At 34.9% G+C, this 21924-nt stretch overlaps 1 protein-coding gene across 1 annotated transcript in view; it reads left to right on the plus strand.

Moving 5' to 3' along the window:
• LOC141914245 (uncharacterized) overlaps positions 1–20801 on the plus strand; it is a 35468-nt gene extending 14667 nt beyond the window's left edge. Inside the window, exons 2-7 of the mRNA XM_074805512.1 lie at positions 9185–9340; positions 16685–16927; positions 17390–17629; positions 18944–19084; positions 20170–20511; positions 20746–20801. Of these exons, the coding sequence (XP_074661613.1) occupies positions 9185–9340; positions 16685–16927; positions 17390–17629; positions 18944–19084; positions 20170–20511; positions 20746–20801 (1178 nt within the window). The remainder of the gene's footprint in view (positions 1–9184; positions 9341–16684; positions 16928–17389; positions 17630–18943; positions 19085–20169; positions 20512–20745) is intronic.
• The last annotated feature ends 1123 nt before the right edge of the window (positions 20802–21924 follow it).

The raw sequence follows: 21924 nt of genomic DNA on the forward strand, positions 1-21924 counted from the left end.
GAAACAGTTGAAAAGTTAGAAAAACAATATAATGAATTAACAAGAAAAACATATTATTGTAAATATTGTAAATTGATTATTACAACAAGTAATTCAAATCTACATAATAGAACAATAAAACATAAAGAAAACGTAAGAAAATACCAAGAGCTTAATGAAGATCTATTACCAAGAAATTATAAACAAAAATGCCCACAATGTAGTTATGCGACCTTAAGGCAAGAAGGTACTGTGTTATTTTGTGTTGATTGTGGATGGCAAAAGAATTTATGGGATGAAGAAAAAACTAGAAATTTTCTTATAGATCCAAAATTAAATTATCTTGATGAAATTTTTAAAATATTTTCTATAGAAGATCATACACCAGAATATATGCAATGGCTTGAAAAAATGAAAATAATAGAAAATAAAAATGGTGAAATAACTAAAAAAGATATTATAAAAACCATTATTCCACCAACATTTAACACAAAACAAAAGAAAATGTATTTATATTTATTATTTAACGATTATTATGAAAAACCTAAATTAACAGAAGAAGATATGAAAAATATAAAAAAAATATTCAAACAAATATTAATGTATCATTTGGAAAATAGAATAACAGATTCAATAAATTATGAATTCTTTTTAAATAAGATTGTAAATTATTTAAACCTAGATATTATAATTCCATTTGATGAATTAACAAACAAAAAGAAACAAAGAGAGCGAGATGAAATGTGGAACAAGATAGAACTTTATTTAAATGAGAAAAATGGAATGGAAGAAGAACCTGAACAATTAAATGAAAATGAAGAAGCTAATAGTGATTTCGAGTATGATGATATTGATTTTATGTTTTAATGGCCATAAGGTAATGTTTTTATACCATCATCTGAAATATGCCTTTTATCATCAAATGGATTTAAAGTAGTTTTTTCAACTTCATTAATGTACATCTCATGATCTTCTGATCTTAAACAATTCATCTTGTGTTTCATTACAATTGAGTTATATAAACACTTTATATAATCTTGAAATTCTATATGTTTATCAACCACATGTTTTGTTATTCCTTTTAACTTTTTAGCTTCATGATCTTTTGTTCTGTAACTATACATTTTACTTCTTATCCCAACAAATTCAATCATTTCATCACCTCCTAATTCATCTTTAAATTTACCAGGAATCTTTTTATTATCATTACTAAACAATTCATGATCTTTGGGGTAATTGCTAAAGTCGAAATAATGTTTCAATGTTTTTAAGTCTTTTGTTATATCATTTGTCTTGATTTTTAGTATGTAACTGTCAGTATTTTTTTGGATTAATGGGAACCCAGAATTGAATGTTCCATCATCTGTTGATAAATCATAAACATAGTCAGTTGGGTTATATATTTCAAATAAATCTTTAACTTCTTCTGTTAATTCTTTTTCTACATGCCTTAAATTAAAACAATTTGGTTTAGATTTAATTAATTCTATATTCATATTAAATCCTAATGAACAGAATAATATATTTAATCCTGATATAGCCACTTTTCCTTTCTGTGCAAAGGTTATCTTTTTATCCTTTGTAAATTTTTTAGTACCATCGGCTGCGTAGAACCCAATGAAGAACCATTTTCTTAAATTATTTTTTGCATTTAATACATAATCTGGAACTATCTTTTCTTTTGTTGAAGTATTACTTTTCACTATTGCATGAATATAGAATTCATCATTATATTCTATAGCAAAATCTTTAGGATTATTTACAAGTATTCTATAAACTGCTGATGATTTCATAACATCCATGATTCTAAATGTTTTATGTGAATAAACTTCTTCACAGAATTTCTTAATTCTTTCTAATAATTTTAAGTCTTGATTGCATAAATACCAACAATATTTATTACCCCAAACATATTTATACACACCTGCTGAACCATCACCCATGAAAAATCCTTTGATAAAATATTCTTTTTCTTCTAATGTTTCAGGTTCTATATTATAAATATTACCAATTATTTCATCAAATGACATATGATTCATTCTTGGGAAAAATCTTTTATGTAATAATTCATCTCCAATTTTTATATCAGTTGGTTTTATTTCATCACCATTTCGTTTAATTAAACTGTGGTCTTCAGTAACATCTACAAACCCTAATTTAGTTCTAACTCTATAGATTTTCTTATTTGTTTTATGTCTAATAATATTCTTTAATTTTTTCCATCCATTTCTTGTCCAAACATCCATTAAACCATTTATTTGTATTAGTTCTTTTTCACCATATGAAATATAAGATTTATTTTGATTAGGAATAATTTCTGAAATTCTTCTAATTAATATTTGGTTATTGTATTTTAATAATATTGGGGTGTCAGCTGTTACAGAATCGAAGTATAGAATTTCTATATGTTTTTCCCCAAACAATGGTTGTAATACATTGTAATAAAAATCATACATTAATAATTTTGATATTTCTAAAACTGTTGAACCAATGAAAATGGGTTTATTAAATTTCATTGACGTTCTTTTTAATTTTACTGCTGTTAAATAATCTTCAAATCTTTTATTTCCTAAATGTCTAGGACTTGATTGTAAATGTCTTAATCTTTCAGAATTATTTACTAATTCAATATCATTTCTATTTCTAATATTTTCACAAGTTTTTCCATAAAAACTATTGTTCATCAATTTAAAAAAATCTTTTTCGAAATCAGTTTTTGATATGGTTCTCTGTTGAGTATTGAAATCTATATATTTTTCTAACCACTTCGATTGATTAAATTCAATATATCTATGTACTTTCTTTAATTTCATTCCTTGTTTTAGATAAAATTTTAACATTCTATAATGAACAATATAATTATATTTATTATTTTGAGTAAGTATTAATTTTTCTGTAAAAACATGATCTTTTGGTTTTATTTTCTTCTGGTATTCACTTAAATAACTATCATCTACAGTTAAATGTTCTGGGCAATAAGGTAAGTTTCTTGTTTTAAACTTTATATTTTCAGGATATTCTAAATCAACTACAAAGAAATAACCAATTGGTGCTTCATCTTTTAAACTCGCAATTGCGCTTTCCCAATCAGTTTTATCATCACTTTCAACTTCTGTTAATATAAAATTTTTATATGGTTGAGGTTGCATCATTGCCCAACCATATAAATTATTGGCGTCAATATATAATAATTTATATTCATCATTTGCTTTAAAATACCTATCTCCCATAACACCACTAATTCCACCTCTAATTGATTTTTCAAATAATAAAACCATATCTGGTTCTTTTAATAAATCTAATTCTACATTTGTATATTTTAAACCACATTGCCAGGTTAAACCAGGACTTGAATAACAATAACAAGGGTCAACATTAAAATGGTTTAGATTAACTTCTCTAAACTTTTCAAATATATCTGCCAATATCATAACATCTGATTTTAAATATAAATCAACTAATTCGCCATGATTTTTCATCTTAAAATGGTTCCAAATATTTAATGTTCTATCAAAAACTTCGTCTTTCACATACTCCTCTTTTAATTTATCATAAAATTGATCTTTTAATAATTCTGTTACATTAAAATCATTGTGTGTTTTATAAAATGAATAAGGAATTGCACCTTTATATCTCAATAATTTAAAATCTTGGTCATTTGGATAATAATATCGAGTTATAACAAAATCATTATCAACTAAACTTTTTGATAAATTATCTAATGAACTTGCTAGAAATCTATAAGAATCTAAAAATCTAATGCAACCAAATTGAAATGAAATATAATTTTCAGATGTTTTAGCTAATAGTTTAAAATCATATTTTCTTACATTTACACCATTCATAGCATTATATTCTTCTATTTCTTGATTAATTGCGCCCAATTTTCCTGATAATTGTTTTATAAATAGATGGGTATCATATCCTGATAAATTATGAAATAATATTGGTACGAAATTTACTTTTTTAGCTTGTAAATTGCAATCTTCATGAGCAGCTCCACGATATTTTGAATTTAAATGATTATGATCTCTAACTTTTTTATCAAATGAATAAAAACGTTTTTCACAGTAACAACAATGAGTTGCATAATTAAAATCAATTTCATCTTCTTTTGTTATAACTATTCTTTTATTTTTGTTTAATAATTTTGCAAAATCACTTTCTAATTCAATCATTTTATCACAAAAATCATTAACTACATTTTCACCTCTAAAAGAAATATATTGACTTTCATATAATTCGGGATAATTTGATTTTATATAAATTCCATAAGCAGCAGCTCTTTGATGAACTTTTTTAATTGTATTTATAATTGGTGGGTCTTGTATTGTGTCTTCATTTAATTCATTTCCTTTATCCATTGATTTTAATAATTGCTTTTTGTTATATATTTCTTTTCTATCTTGATCAGTTAATTCTTTATTCAACGATTCAAAATCCCCATAAATTACAAATGGAACAATATTCTTAAATTTATGATTAGTAAATTTCAATTTATAATCTTTTTCTGTTGGCATTATTAATTTACAAAAATCTTTATTATCACATAATTCTTTATGTTTTAATAATGTATTCTCAGTCATAAATTTAGATAAACATTTTCTACATAGATAAATTTTACGATGATGATCACTTTCTGTTGTTCTAAAGAATAAATCAATTTGTTTTAACCACATATAATGTTCATTTTCATCTTTTTTGTAATATAACAAATCTATAGCATTTTCATCATCATAATATTCTGTTAAATATAAAGCTTCCAATGTATAATCTTTAATATTTTCACCTTTTGTCTTTGGTAATTGCATTAATTCAAATACATTTATTTTTAAATTATTAATTTTTTCTATTTTAGGAATCATTTTTATAGTTACTGGATATTGATCAATTTTATATAATGTTTCATATTTCCGGTAATTTGTTATTCTAAAACTATGCGTCATATCTTCTGTTTGGTGTAAACAACTAATAATTGACCATAGAAAACATTTATTATCTTCATTTTGAACATTTATTACTGCTTTTGTTGTAAATGGTAATTTAATATAAGATGATGCTTTAATATCCTTTTCTGTTGTAAAGTTTGAATCATTTTTAAACATTTTATTACTTTTTGATGTTTTATTCCTTTTTGTATTATAAACATTTAAATCTAAATATATAATTTCATTCAATGTTAAGCCAGAACCCTCAAAATATCTTTCTTCAATATGACGTTTAAATTCATTTAATATTTTTTCTAACTTCTCTTTTATTTGTGTTTTTGAAATTATTTCTTCAGAGTGTGTTTGAATATTATAATTCATTTTTTCTTCTGACTTTATAAAACTTACTTTCCCAGAGATACTAATTTTTGGATATTCAACATCTGTTATCAAATCTAGTAATTTTTCTATTATTTCATTAAATGTACTATAATCTTCTATTGTTGTACCTTTAAAAAATCTAAATATAATAGCTGCAGGACCAATTTTACTATGTAATGTTTCTAAGATTTCAATTGTATCTTTTATTTCTAGTGAATCAATATAATTTCTAACATTTTCCATGTAAGGTTTATTTGAAATGGATTTAGTTTTTGAAGTTGATTCTTTTACTTGTTGAGGTTTATTATCAAAATATTCTAATCCTAAAACATTTTTATTTAAATTTTTATAATGTTTTTGTGATTCGAGATGTCTATTATAATTCCTTTTTACTATAAATTCATTACAAACTTCACATTTTATTTCATCCACATTCATATTTTCTAATCGTTCTTTTCTTTCATTAGAATTTTCTGGAGTTTCAAAATCTATTACATTTTTTATATGATTTACAGTTTTTTCATGTCGTGTTTTATGAGATGTATCGATGTATTTTTTACAATATTGACAATAATATTGATTTTTATTGACATTATTGTTTTCTAGTTGGTGTTCATTCTCCCCCATTTATTAGGAAAAAAAATTACTTGTGGTGATGAGTGGTGTCTCGCCCTCTCGCCCTCTGGTATGAAACCCCACTTTTCTAATTACTCGCGTAAATCCCGCGCGGTGGTGCAACCGCGTGGAGTGGGGCCGATACGTATAGGTCTATGAAACTGTCGAACAATCGACAGGTACAAAATGTTTTCAAAATCATATTACAATAAAATTATGTTGTTGTAATTCTTGGTATCGTTTCAAATTATTTTTATTCATGTCTTTTGCTTGCGCCTGCCACCGATTTTCAGAGGTTTTTAGAAAACAAATCTCAAAGGCCAATATTGTTTGCCGACTTGTAATCGATTTTGAGGACTACAACCACATGACGATCTCAAACACAAACAAATTGGTCTCAAAGGAAATTTGAAGAAAATCTTTATTATTAACAAATAAAAACGTCTACCCGGTACGTCAGGTTTCACTTAATCATTATATCAATAATCGCGTGTGTCTTCAAAGATCATTCGCGGTATGAACTAATTCAGAATATAGTTTCCGGACGTAACCTAGCACTGGTTCTGATGATGATACAGAACTGGCCTGAACAGAACTATGTATTCATCCTGCCGTTATTGTAATAGATATATGTTGTGCGCCAACATTCATTTATCGGGTTTTAATCGGCTCGTTTTACTCTGTTGCCGTCCTTGGGAATTATGTAGGCATGTATATCTCACTTCATTTTTTGTTCATCGCAATATAGGGGCCGGTTGCACAGTCACGGCTTACACTTAAGATCAGTCTTAGACCATCTTAGTTCACTAGCCAATCAAACAACTCGACACAAGTCTTACGAATCAAGACCACTTTTGGTGTCAAACCACCACTGTGCAACTGGCCCCGGGCAAATCTATTTTATTAATCCTTGGACGTCGTCATCCCAAAATCTGAGCTAAGGGCGCTTTTTAAGAATGTCTAAAAGAATGTCTGGGGCCAAACTGCCCCCTCCAAGCCAGGAAACCTGTACCGGTACACGATCTGTTGATACAAATACGCTTTTCCTTGTTTATGTAATGCGCTGCCCTTGGACATGATAGCAGTTGATGATATCGTTCACGCATTAAAAAACTTAGTTAACGTGGTTATGATATATATTATATATGAGGCCATGGAAAGATCGCGCAGTACAAGAGAGTTATTGGTATATCGCTTATTACCCATCCGTTACCGAATGTCTATCTGCCCACTCGCAGAGACCTAATGTGTGACCGTCTCGTGTCCACTGGAGACCGGACTGTCTCCTGTCCACCTGTCTACCTGGTGAACTGACTGTGTTTCTGTCTTCTGTTGACCTGACTAACCGGAGACCCGACTGTCTCTGTCTCCTGCCCATCTGTCTACCCGGAGACTTGACTGTCTTTTTGTCTTCTGTTGACCTGTCTAATCGGAGACCCGACTGTCTCCTGTCCACCTGTCTACCTGGAGACCTGACTGTGTCTCTGTCTTCTGATGATTTGTCTAACCGGAGACCTGACTGTTTCTGTCTACTGTCAACCTGGAGACGTAACTGTCTCTCTGTCTTTTGTTAACCTGCCCATATGTCTATCCGGAGACTCCCCAATCTACAACACACGCATCTGTTATTTCTTTGCGCATTAATTTCGTACTATTTTCGACGTATATCGGACTTGGGTCCCGAACTGTAGAGTCGTCCATTAGATCCAAAAGAGTAGACATAAGACGGATATCAGCGTACGCGGTAACCAACTCGGCTCTATTTTTAATGCTTTCTTACCAATACAGATGGCAGCACTTACTGGTGCTGTCAACAATTACAAATACACTACACGAACGATCTAGAGCTTACTGCTTCGAGATTGATTTTATATTGCAACTGACCCACTTCGCTTTGTTTGAGCATTGTTTAGTATCGAGTAAGTGAATTGCGTTTGAACGGGCTCTCTAATTGGGCACGGCCAAATTTGGCTCGAGCCTGATCCGTGCCAATTTGGCCAAGGGCAAATCGTCTCCGTCTGATCGCGGCTTAGTTTACAGCGGTCACTATCTAGCCACAGGCACCCCTGCTGCATACTTTTACCATTAAGGCTGGCTTATGTCGACAAGCAACCCGACGCCTACCGATTCCTACCGACGCAACTGACAGCAACCGCGATCGAAGCTCAGCTTATGTCGACTGCGCTCCGATTCGCAGCAAATGAGGCCGACTAGCGGGATATGAGATCCTCCCAGTTGCTTCCATGCTTATGTCGGCTCAAATGGTCACGTGATAAGCATTTTGAGAATAAATTTGAACTATTAGGAAATATATTTCTATTGGAAAAGCTATTTCTTTAAGACTTTGATCTTTCTGATTCTGTTTTGAATACAACGTGCTAGCGACATCTATAAAGATGGCCGCTCAGACCATAATTCTACCAATTTCGTTTCTAGATCTACGGTCCAGTCCTCTGCAGTGCTGAAGGTTTGGTTTACGTTTTGAACTACTTGGATTTGAAAGTTTATGATTAATTACGAATGACGCTAACTAGCGGTGATAATTTGTACTATGTATATGCGGTTTCTCATCAGCTGGAACCCCTGCGCTCAGTTCCGTCGCGTCGCAGATGAGCTTATATCGGCTGCGATCGAAAGCAACTGCCCGCCTACCGTAGGCCGGAGTAGAACATGGGCAACTAGCCGGATACGGCTTGCGACGAGTCGGTAGGCGTCGGTAGGCGTCGCGTTGCCGTCGCAAGCCGGCTGATGTCGAACCGATTGAGGAGCAACTGGCCGCTAGTTGCCGCTAATCGGCGATAAACCCAGTTGCGTCGGTAGGCGTCGCGTTGCTTGTCGACTTTATGACAGTGGATTTGAACCTTGTTAATTATACGATTCTGTCTAAGACGAAATCCGTAATTTGAGATGATGACCAGCATATCATCCAGCGAACAGATTCATAAGATCATAATACGAAGCTCGTTTGTCAATTTCACTTTAACCTGCAAGATTTCTATCAACAAGGTTCCATTGTAGAGAGTGTGGTGATCATGTTCATGTATGGTGCTTGTATTTCACTTTTCAATTCGAATTATCTCTTGTGAAGTTCTGAACACATGTGTAATGTGGACGATCAGTTTTTTTAAGGGCGTTGATAAGATATTTAACGTCTGGTGTTTGCAATACATTTATGAGTTCACTAAAACCCCGAACTATCGAAAAGTTTTTCATAGTTTGTTGGTAAATGTATTCTGATACGGTTTGTTTATCCGATAATTTTTAATCTATTTTTTTTTTAGCCACAACTTGTTACGGAAGTAGTTGTAACAACATCAAGTGGGCGAAACACTGTAATCCCGGTCAGGCACCAGTAACGCAGACTCCTGGGGTTGAACTAACATGTCCGGACAACGCTGAGTGTGATGCCGGATGGAACGGACCCGGATGTCAAATCGGTAAGTTAAGATAGAAACGATATAAATTACGTTTGCTGCCGGTTGCGAGTCCGAAGCCTCGAACCATCCCGATTCGGACATCAACACTCACACACCTGACGCGGTTCTCTCTAGCGGGAGTTCGAAACGCCGAGTCATTTTAATTCGTCGATTAAATGAATTCTTAGTTTTAAAAAACATTTTCAAATTGCGGGGATTTATCATCATCATATCGCCTATAGTCTCCATGTTTGAATGTACTGTCGATAAAATCCCTGGTTTGGTTCTGGTTCCGGGAGAGAGTCCGAAATGTTTCATTCGACGTTTTGACTATATCCCAATTAGTCATTCTACGTGAGAAGATTGCGGGATTTCCGCGTAAGGTTAATACGCAAGATATCGTCGAATAATTTCAGCAAAAGGTAAAGAATGCAACGCAAACGTCTTTGGTCTCTACTATAGCCGCGATCTCGCGGAGATGATATGGCCTGGACCAAATTGGCACGGACCAGGCTCGAGCCAAATTTGGCCGGTGCCAAAAACGCTCGTGTGATCGCAGCTATATGCAAAAAAGTATGAATGGAAAATTTTCGGTTGCGACATCCCTTTTAACTGACAAAAACTGATCAATGTTATGTAATACTCTAACCTGGTAACATATGAAAGGTATAATGTGCACACTTTCATTATACTGCTAAGCTATATAGGACTGATAGTTTTTTAACTGTGTTGTCGAAAATAATTGAATTTGGGTAGTCACAGTGTAAAATAAACATGAAGGATAATGCCATCGAAAGGTGTTCACAAATCAGTTAATGCTGCACGCTGCAGTACAGCCCATTCGATGTGTTGTTATTCCAGGGAGATTAATGTTAAATTTTTTCTACTATGAATTATGATTTGTTTAAAAGACCAGTGCCAATATGAAAGGTCAACATGTGCTGAAGAGAACTGTGAAATAAAATTTCGGATTGGCCCACTACTTTTCCCGTAATTTGCTAATTACTTTACCTATAAATCCGAATAGAATCGACTAAATCCACGCCCACCACTAAAAACTTACATACATGAATATTAACATGGCTTACTATAGGTTAGTATCTAACTGAAAAGTATATGGTTATAGCTTGGGTCTGTCTATTTGGTCTGCTAGGTCAACTTTTACGATTTTTGGGTACCAAAAACCGACTGACCTATATCATGTATACACATTTTTGTAAAATGGAGTAACTACTTGAAGATGACCATATACTCTGCTATTAGGTTGATATGTTAGCCATCGTTTTCCGTTATATGTTTATTCATATCATTAATGGTGGGCGTAGATTTTAGGTTTCAGTAAAAGATTTGTGACGTATGCTAAAAATAGTACAGCAGTGTAACACTGCTAGGAAGGATGACGTCAATCACTATACACATAGAGCTTGCTGTACACATGTGATGCGTATAGTTCAGACAGAATAAAAGTTCACAAGACAATTATATTTGTTGTATTACCTACAACTTTAAATTTGATACAACTACTACGCATTAAAGGAATTATTTACAGTATCTTGCATAAGTAAATTAATAATATATGAGATTTCTTAGAAATTATAATCGCTATGATTGAACGGCAATGAGATACAGGAATGGATTTTGTTTACGAATTAGCCATTTTTATCCTTCTACAGACCTTTAGAATATTTTCACTTAATTATATTGATGTAACTATTTGTATTTGTCCAAAATATTTGTTATATCCTGTAAACAAAACTCCATTCAAAATATAAAACTCCGAAATTAAAAACCAGGGAAAATTGAAACTGTTGCGAGTTGGTCGGCAACAGCTTTTTGGCGGGAAATACAACTAACATAAACCACAAACAAATGTGTTTTTAGATTTAATGTTCTCTGACTTAGGCTTTGCGTTAAAAACATGGTACATGCTCGATCATGGATTACTGTAATTTTGTCAAAGTTTTAGCAGCTAGAGTGACAAAAGACAAACATTTTCTCCATTCACGTGAGTCAAAACCTCGTCATAACTCGCATTTGACAGCCGGTGAAAGATACAATCTATATAACAATATCACGAAAGATTTACGAAATTTGAAATTCAAGGATTCTAATACTTTTGCGAGAGAAATAAAACGGATCGAACTTGTGTTCAAGGACAGACAGTACTGGCTTCATAAAAATCAAAACGGTGAAAAAGAAGAATTTTTACAGTATTTCTCTCATGAATGCTGGGTCAAGCTTCTGCAAAATATAAAGGAATCCCATACTCTTAAGGGATGTATTACTTGCAAGTCTCGTGACGGTCATATTAGTTGTCTCCATGTCAGCAAAAAAGACAAAGGACTATCATCTGCTTCCACTGTGTGTAGAGAGGTTCTCAAAGAAATTACCAATGCGAAACCGCCCCGTAACAAACAGAAAACGGCCGCAAGAAAGGCTGCAAAAAGAATCATCGAATCAGTAAAGCCCATTTTTGAGAAATCGTATGAAGAGCCAATTGAAGATGCTATCAAGGTAATTTCATTTCTTCAATATTTCAATATTTAATTGTTTATATCCATTTTACAGAGTTATATATACCGTAAACAAAACCATCTAACAAATTGTTGTCTATTGCATTGCATCCTGATAGGTCTATATGCCTGGGCTGGTGCAACGCCTATTTCGTTAGTAAAAAAATACGCACCCGAATTTCAGAATTGCTGCAATAATGTTTATTATACAGCACGTTAATCCTATTATCAACCGCAGTCGCTTTAGTTCAAGTAGACTCCCGAGTGCTAATAGTTTTCACTTAAAAGCTACATCTTTCTTTTTAACTTATTTCCGGCGGGAAAGTCCATTTTGTTCACTATGGGCTGATAAAATGAAATTTATACACTCTACAGCGCTCACTTCTAAATAATCGGGCAATGCATTGCAAAGTTTGGAGTTCTGCATACATGTATAATCTTAATTGCAACACTTCTCGATATCACAGAAGAGTTAATGTATTGAAACTGTTCGGTTCTATTACAGCTTATCACGATGAGACGATATGAATTGAAAGATATGTATCGGATTTATAATCTTCAATTTCAAACTGTATGTTAATCAATATTCGAATTCCATTTATTTACAGGCGGTTTATCAGAAATCAAACTCCACTAATGAAACAATGAAAAACGCTAGAAGGAGAATACGTGACCAGTTAATTAAAGATGACGACAATCGATTATTAGCAATCGGAGATTCTTTCGCTCACCATGACCGTCGTGTTAAGGCAACATATTTTGAGAAAATGTCCATTGCAGCAAATCGTGTTGCTCAAAGTATAATCTCCGAGGAAAGCGGTACTCAAGCAAAAAAGAATCCGGTTGGTTGTCTCGACGCCTACAATTTTGAAAGAACAGATTTTCTGTCTGAAATACGTACATTGGAGGAAAATACACATATAAACTGGTCGGAGATGGCAAGAAAATATAATGTTACTGGAAACGATGGTAAAATAAGTAAAAAGGGGGGTCAGATCTTAAAGGAATATGCGAAATTGCAAGGAATAAATGTCGACAGATTCAATACTAATGTCGTGATATCAGGAAGAGATATAGAAGCGTGTGAGACGCTGCAAAAAGCGTCTTTATGGTCACATCACCTTACCATGTGAGCGCAGCGCAAAGGAACTATCAAACGAAATAAAAGGAAAAATTGAAAGTGGGGAAATCAATCTGGGTGAACTTGTAGCACCGAAGGAATTCGAAAAAGAAATAATAAATTCGAATGGAGAACTCGAAGTACAGAAAGTAATTGTGTATGGTCGAAAAAGGGCGCTAGAAAATATTCGACAGGATGCACTAGACCGTCACGAGAAATTAGGAATTCTGCGGGACTTTGACGAAAATATGTCTAACCAAGAATTGAAATCATATCTAAGTACAATCGGTGAATCTCGAAGCGCAAATTGCTGTGTCGATTCTCTTCGTCACTGTGTTCGCGATTTCCATCGGACCCGACACATGAAACTTTGGCATGACCACAGTAGTATTGCTGGACATTCACATTTCATGGTTATGATTCAGTTTATATATGATCGCGCTGTTTATTTGACGGATGAAGAATATCGTATTAAATATCCAAAAAGAAGATCTATCAATATCCAAAAAGTCGTCGAAATACCCGAGATATATATAATCGGCCGATCTGGAGCTAGCGAGGCAGACCAATTGATATATATGGATACAAGATTAGAAGACTTGAAATCTCTGGGGTTACCTGTTATATCGAGTCAAGGTACACCGTATTATGACGTGATGCGATATTTTAGTGGTGATGGACCGGCACGCGCATTCGAAGCTGGAAATAATTCCGGCGGTCACTATCAGTGCCACTGTGGCGCGAATGCCAATTTACAAGAAAATCTCGCGCACTGTTTCAGTAAATGTCATCGATCAATTGTGGAAAAACAAAACATTGTTACAAAAGGAATTATGTGGAAGAAATATGCTAACAAAATAGAACCCTTTAGCAACTTAAAGGTCGATGACATCAGAGGAGAACTTTTAGCCCGTAAAATTGATATTTCGGAGCTTAAATTGAAAGCCGACTTACAGCAAGCACTATCCGAAGAACTTTCCGGCGTAAAGCGAGTCCCAAGTGTCCTGTTCAATTCACCAACTGCTTCCCTGGATGATTTGAATTCCAATAATTACGAAATCGTCGAAATCGAAACTCTACATGATATCGCAAATATGTCCAAGTTAATCATGGAAGAACTACCGGAACATATAGAAAATCAGGAAATCAAACGAAAAATGAAATGTCTCCACGACCAGTTATTAGCAGGAAAGACACAGATTAAAGGGAGTGATGCCCGATTACAACTTGTACGATTGTGCAATCACTGTGAAAGATGGGAAAAAGAAGGGTTGATATCAACAGATATTTTAAGAGTTGTATCTTCACTTGCAGAAATCAGTGATATAGCCTACAGCCCGGAAAGTGAACGTTCGCAAAAGCTCATCCTTCGATTATATAATCTGACATTCGAGTTCGGATTTCTTTGTGAAAAAGTAATCGGTATCCCGTCAACAAAAAAGGACAAATGAAGAAAGGACATTTGGAGACTGCAAGCGTATTTCTGCTACAACGGGCCTAAAAAGACCCGGTTACGTTATCGGTAATATTTTTCTTCGCCATCAAGCTGAGCGACAGAATTGCTATAAACGAGATACGCTAGCTATTCAGGTGTCACGAATCAGCAAGGAGACCAAAGTTCTCTCTTCATTCGGAAAAAATACAATTATTACGTGGGACATGCTGTGTAAGAGACGATCTCTAGTTCAAGCACATTTTCGACGGATTTCTGATTATTTGGTACTCGGTGAAAACACATGGTGGAAAGTATGCGACAAAGGAATAGAGTGGATGGATGGAAACGATGAAAACAACCAGCGAATCTCTCCAAGGCTATTTCATTTTCGGTCATCCTCAAGAAAGGAGTGTGAGTTACATGTCAGAAAATGCTGGGATGATTGTCTGGACTTGTTGTGTAAACAGAAAATACGTCTCCCAATGATCAAAGTTAAGATGTCTGATGACGAAATCGTAGAAACTGACTTGATTAACGATATGCCTTGCTGTGAGTATTGCCGTTTCCCCATAATTTTATATTTCAATGTATCCAATATCAATACGCTTATTTACTTTTCAGCACAAAATCCGAATGAAGACGTAGAATTTAACTGCATTACGGAGGTATCTGACATCTCGTCACCTGATATCTCGTTTCTACGTCACCAAGAATCCGAAACAGTTGAGAGAAATGAAGAAATATGTGTACAAATTAAGGCAATAACCGGTGAGCTTATTAGTGAAAATGAAAAAGTCCTATTCAATATATTTATATTCGATTGGATTGCTAATTGCTGTGTTGCTATTTTAGGAGAAGAAACCTTACTGATGGAGCCGAGAGAAATTAGTTTGATGACATCGCCACCAAATATAGTTAATTCTGACCTAGGTAGATTGCTTAATTGATATGATATTTCAAATTCAAAGATATATTTTTACATTTTCTTTTAACTTGACTGTTCTCAAAAAATATTTCTTCAGATATGTCCAGTATAGACAAAGTCGATGAATCGTCCGTATTTCCCGCAGATGAAACAACAATACAGATTATACAAAGTAAGTTACCAAATGTTATTACGCTATTATAATTGAATAGCCTAGACCATACATTGAAATTGATTATGAAAGTTTTGAGCGTGAATTCAATTAAAACGTGGATTTACAGGTGGAAGTAAACTTGAATTATCCCTCGAAAAACACTCATTAGAGAAGCAAAACCTTACAGGTGTGTATATCGTATGATTTAGATTACGGTCAGCTGCTTTTTTAGTCTAAAGATGACCATGTATGATATACATAATTTTATTCACAGATTCTTCGGAGAACGATCTCAGTACAAATAGGAAAATATCTTCAATCACATGTAGCACACCGAAAAGTAAGCTTTTTAATCTTTTCAGAATTCATTTCAATGTGTCTAATTTCGATTTTTAAGTGATAAATAATCTAATTATTTTTTTCAGTCAATGCGGAGAAGAAAAAGGACACTGGCGATCTCGTGAGAGAGTTATTGGGTGAAACTCCCCTCGTCAATGAATTTCTACGGCTAAGAAGGCAACGACATAAACGGAAAGAATTTCTTAATACTTTGGCGGTTGTTCAAACGAGGATTCTTGCGAAACGCAGAGATTTCAAAAACAAACTCTCAGAATGGGAAAAACAGTTTATCATAGAAAACGGCGGATCATTCCCATCAGTGCAAGAATATAAGAAATGTCAACTATATAAACATAAAACATATTGTGAAATATTACTAAAACACTGGAGTTGCTATTACTAAATTTGAATGCACATTTATAATCCGAAAATATTTATATTGATGTCTCATTTATAATGATGTATTGTTGAAAATTTATTCATACGATGTTCATCGAATGATTCGTGAAATATATAGTATTCTAAATCTGTTTTTGAAACTCGCGGTTACTCCAAGTGTAGTTTTGTATATGCGCATATATACTTCTGAGTTTTATGACTCGTTGGAATTTCTTATCAGTTCTGTAAACAGGTCACACGTGTACGTCTAGATTTTTACAATTCACAATTCACCGTAGCATCCTGGAAATGACCGACATTTTCCAAGCGCAGGGTTTTGTATCCACGAAATTGTGTGACTCATGCTCGGTTTCACTGAAAATTTTTCATGTAGCATTAACTGATTTGTGTTCGTCGAAACGGAGAATTCGCTATATGTATGTATTCTAATGCCATGTACGACACACGTATGTGAAATGTTGTTCTGTTGTTGTCTTCTAGGTAATGTAGCTCGCGACAAACAGGCAACGTCGTCTTCTGTTTTCACTCATACTCTTTATGGAGCTGACAAATGCGTCGATGGGTTGATTAGCAGCGGGGGAGAAGAGGGACTTTGCCACACTAAGAATGAAACGGACGCCTGGTTTCAAGTTGATCTTGACGGGCAACACGTCGTGCTGGGCGTCGACCTGTATGATCGATCAGACGCTACTGACTGTGATAACAATCCAGTTAATTCGTGGAGTAAGCTTTTTTTCTTATATCGTATTCGTGTTACGTTTTTGCGAAAGAGAACATTCGACGTGATCTGGATATTCCATTTTTTAGTTGAAATTTGAGTCGAAAGCTAATCTTACCTTTAACCTAACAACCCAGATCTATGGGTAGGGATCCTGTGACAGCGTTGGAGATAGAATTGAATAATTCCTTCTATCATTAAATGAAAGTACTGAAAATATATGTTTTTTTCTCGGCATCGATGTGGGCCAATTTGTGGCCATTTCGATGGCTTCATCAAAACGTAACTTTACAGTCTGAAATCGCTTAAGGCAATTTGCGACCTTAAATTGTATATATTTGCACTCCATTGATCAATTGGTGTATGGTTTATACCTACTTCGAAGAATTGGTGATTTTTATACCTATGAGGGAATTATACCCGGGGGGTTTTTACCTACATTCGTTTACATTAATATGATATTTCAGAACGAAGATCTCGTAATCTTGAAGTACGTGTAGGTAACAATACTGCTAGTACGGACGCAGGTGTTCCCGGATCTAACGTGAAGTGTGGATATCACGGTCCTGCTCTGTGCGGGGGACATGTTTTTATACGTTGTAGTACACCTCTAATCGGTAGATATGTTACAGTTCAACATCACGGAATTGGAAAACGGGAATTTTTCGGTTTAGCCGAAGTTGAAGTGCGCGGATACGTATATACAGGTAGGCCTTAATTAAATCTTTGAATAGGGCGCCCCGAATGTTAAGATACCTTCAATCCTAGAATCAAGAGAATGGCCCTTATCTATAGATATCGGAGGCCAGTTGCTCAAAATTGGTTGTTAAACGTAAACTGGATACATCGGAACTAAAAGAAAATTTGCTCAAACAAATTTTTTTAAGTATTAAAATTATTAAATTGATAAATTTAAAATTATCTTTAAATCAAGTTGTTTATTCCATTTATTTAAAACAATCAGTTTTCTTCTCTCAAAAACTGAAATAGAATAACCTTAAAATAGAATTCACTACTTTAACATTGACATTTTTTAAACTAGATGTACGCTGGTAGATATTTGGATGTTTTTTTTTCAAAAAAATCATCTTTGGTTTCTGTGATGACGAAGTTTAGTGAAAAGCCTCGAAATTATCAGAAACTGAATGGTTGAATCGTCAACTGCATTTGCAAATAAAAGGCTATGGGTTATAGTCTAAACTGAATGCGCGCAGTCACTTACCAGAAAATCAGTGAAAAGTTGGGGATTAGACAGGGAATTTCGTTTTCGTAAAAATCGGGAAAACTCGGGTAAATTTGTCGAGATTGCTAGATCGCGCTTGGAATCAAACAGTTTCTGTCTATGTTATACGGATCAAATCAGGGAAAACAACGTGTGCGTGTCTGGGAATAGTCAGGGGAAAAAGCGAGTCAAATAAAAGTGGCCGGCCTGTGAATATGTACCAAAACCAAAAATAATATAGCTAGCTAGGCTACTTAATGACAATTTCTCAATTTTTGAAAAATATTCCTACGCTCATTCTCTGAGGATGGACTAGGAGCAATTCCGCAAAGACTCCTCGCCGAAATTTGACGATGATGTTGATAGCCGTTCAGATAAATGCTGCTACAGTACCGATGCGCCACTATACGCTCTATGACCGCCCTCTATTGTCAATGTAATCTTCCAAGACAACGACCAGAATTGTCGTAATTGCTCCACCTTGTAAACTATTCAGTTTAACTCGTTAAAACTCTCCGTAAATTAACGAAGGATTATGCCTTCAATTCTCATTTCTTTCACTTATTATTCTTTCTTTTTCCTTTCGCATTTTTACCGCGGTGCTCGCGACGGCGGCCAAGCTACTTTGATGCGCTTATTGCAAAAAATTGTAAATTTATCATTCGTTTGTTTTCTAAACATCTCTGAACGTATCCCTAGACATGCCCTCCGTGAAATACATTTGAACTTGGAACTTGAATTGTCACTGTGAAGTATGAATAACGTTTTTTAGCAACTGACGTCTCGTCCTATTTTGTAGCCAAATCGGATTGCAGCAAACCGGCATCGTTTGGTTGTATGGGTGAATGTCGCTGCGATGGTAATGCACCCTGCGACTATCTGAGCGGTACGTGCTCAACCGGTTGTTCGCCGAACTACATCGGGCACAGCTGCGAACAAGGTTAGTTTTATTACTCACTCCTATCATGTAGGCCTAGTTGAAAACGAAATTCTATTATCAGAGTGTCAGGTTTTCCATTTTTTATTCGTTCACAGGCTCCCTACAATTGTTTTTGCTTTTAAAGATGCTCGAAGCTCCTTTCACTTGCGCAAAATGCGCGAAACTCTTATTAAACTCTTTCAATTTAGGAGAATTAGGACATTTACATTAATAGTAAATTAAAAATGTTTGTCTATTTTGTAATTGTCGAGTAGACGACTATCGATACAACAGTTGGGGCTGGGATTTTTTTAACCAAATTAGGCGGTTAACGAAAAACCGAGTTTAGTGTCACGGATACTTAGAAGGAGTCTACTGTATTTGGGATGTGAAAGTGACGCTTCCTCGAAATGTGAAATCTTCTCCTATATAAAAAACTCCCTGAAAACTCCTTAAATCCAGGAATGACCGAACTGTAGGGACCGTGCATCAAATTGTCTAACTTCATTCGAAGAAGGAATGCTTACTGTAATAGTCATTGCGTGTCGGTATTTAGTTCAAGATTACTGCGTCATAGTGATAGCGATAGCTAGATATTTCTCTCGCACCCTTTTAACTGTGATACAATTTTCAACAGCGCTTTCCATTAAATCGGTATTATTACCCCCAGCCTAAAATTCTAACTTTATCAGTCATCTCTCCATGTGCCGGAGAAGTAACATAACAGCTGCTAAGCGCTCAGGAGTCATCTCTAAGGCACCCATTTACTCCTGGGTGGAAAGAAGCAATAAGGATGTCGCCAGCTCGTTTGTAGTATGACTTAAGCACGAGAATAGTTTCGTCTGCGAAAATAATGGCAGAAGTTGTCAGAAATTTCATCCGAGTGGTTTTTAATGTATCGCTGGTTTTTGTGCGTAATTGCTATTCTCCGAAACCTTCGACCAGAGACGGAAACACTGTTCCTGATTTTCCTAATTCACTTTTTGAAAGGTTGGAAGCCCTGTGCTATACCCGCTATGTCAGTGTAGCAGAATTCCCTTGTCAAAAGAGTTATTTCAACTACGCATCATAGTAACGTGCGTGTTCCGATTTGCTTCGTATTCCAGAATTCAAATGGACCTCGCCGTCGACTCCGACGACTATCAGCACCGAGAACGGTATCACTATCAACTGGCCGGCTTATTCCGGTTCCGTCGTCGATTCCGGACGCGGTAAAATCACGGTGTACTACGATGTCTGGTACATTGTAGGATTGAAGAAAGTTGATGGCAGTTTACCCTGGGTTCACGTTCGCATCACTAGTCAACCTCAAATACAGATCACAGGGTTGACGCAGAATACCAACTACACCGTGGCCGTGTACCTCCACAAATATCAGGGTGATTCCATGGTGTCAAAATCGGGTCTACTAGTGAAATTGGTATCGAATGCAAAAACCACGTGTGGAGGTAAGTTCCGGGATAACGGTAGGGAAATACGGAAACTTAAGCAATCGCTGATTCTACTTATGGCAGGCGAGGATCCGCCTGGTTCGCTGCTAGAGTAGTTTACTCGGTCTTGCGCGTTCGATTTCTTCTACATTTCTATCAAATAAAACCGAATTGACTTTTCTCTCGATTAAATCAATCATTGATCAAAACTTTACCGATCACTGAGTAGAAAAATCATTGTATATTCGGTAGGGCCTGTGACGATATACGGATTTGGGAGCCTAGAAATGCAGTTTAAAGTCAATTGAAAATGAACTGATTTTGACAACACAAGGATTAGGATTTTATTAGGATTTTATTTACACTCCAACCATTTCTATGGTACGTGGAGGGAGGCTTATACAAAGTATACAATATTTACAATTAACATTAAATAAAAACTTGTCATAATAAAATATCACAAAGTTATTAACAACATACACTATTTACAATCTAATTATTGGAGAGACTGAGTGCTCGTCACACCATCTGGTGGTATAGCCGGTGCTGCAGCTCCTTAATTACAACCGCCGAGTAGAAAAGACGAATCCTTCATACGAGACTCGCGTTCATTTGAAATTTGAAATTAACCCAGAATACCGTGGAACCGGGTTCAGAGACAAATTAAACCCACAATTCTTTGAAACTGGATCCAGAGTCAAATTAAACACACACAACTGTGGAACTGGATCCAGTGGCAATAAAACCCACAAAACTGAAACTGGCTCCAAAATCAAATTAAACCTATGGAACTGGGTTTTAAGTCAGGTTAAGCCGTCTCAACTGTAAATCAGGGTCCATAATCGAATCAAACCCATGAAACTGGGTCAAGAGTCAAAGTTAACTCACCCAAAGTGTGGAACTGGGTCCGAAGATAGATTAAACCCACACAACTGTGGAACTGGATCTAGAGTCAAATTAAATCTACACAACTGTGAAACTGGATCCAGAGATGAATTAAACCCATACTTCGAATGAGGATCACTTAGAAATCAGATTAGAACATTTTTTGTATATTCGGTGGGGCCTTTGACGATATACGGATTCGGGAGCCTAGAAATGCAGTTTAAAGTCAATTGAAAATGAACTAATTTTTGACAACGCAAGGATTAGGATTTTATTTCCCTCCAACCATTTCTATGGTACAATGAGGGAGACTTATACAAAGTATACAATATATCTACAATTTACATTAAATATAAACCTGTCTTAATAAAATACCACAAAGTTATTAACAACATACACTATTTCCAATCTAATTATTGGAGAGAGTGAGTGCTCGTCACACCATCTGGCGGGACAGCCGGTGGTGCAGCTTCCCGTTACAACCGCCGAGTAGAAAAGACGAATCCTTCATACGAGACTCGCTTTCGCGGGGACTTGTCACACATT

Source organism: Tubulanus polymorphus, chromosome 12 (genome assembly GCF_964204645.1).
Source record: "Tubulanus polymorphus chromosome 12, tnTubPoly1.2, whole genome shotgun sequence".
Taxonomy (NCBI): Eukaryota; Metazoa; Nemertea; class Palaeonemertea; order Tubulaniformes; family Tubulanidae; genus Tubulanus; species Tubulanus polymorphus.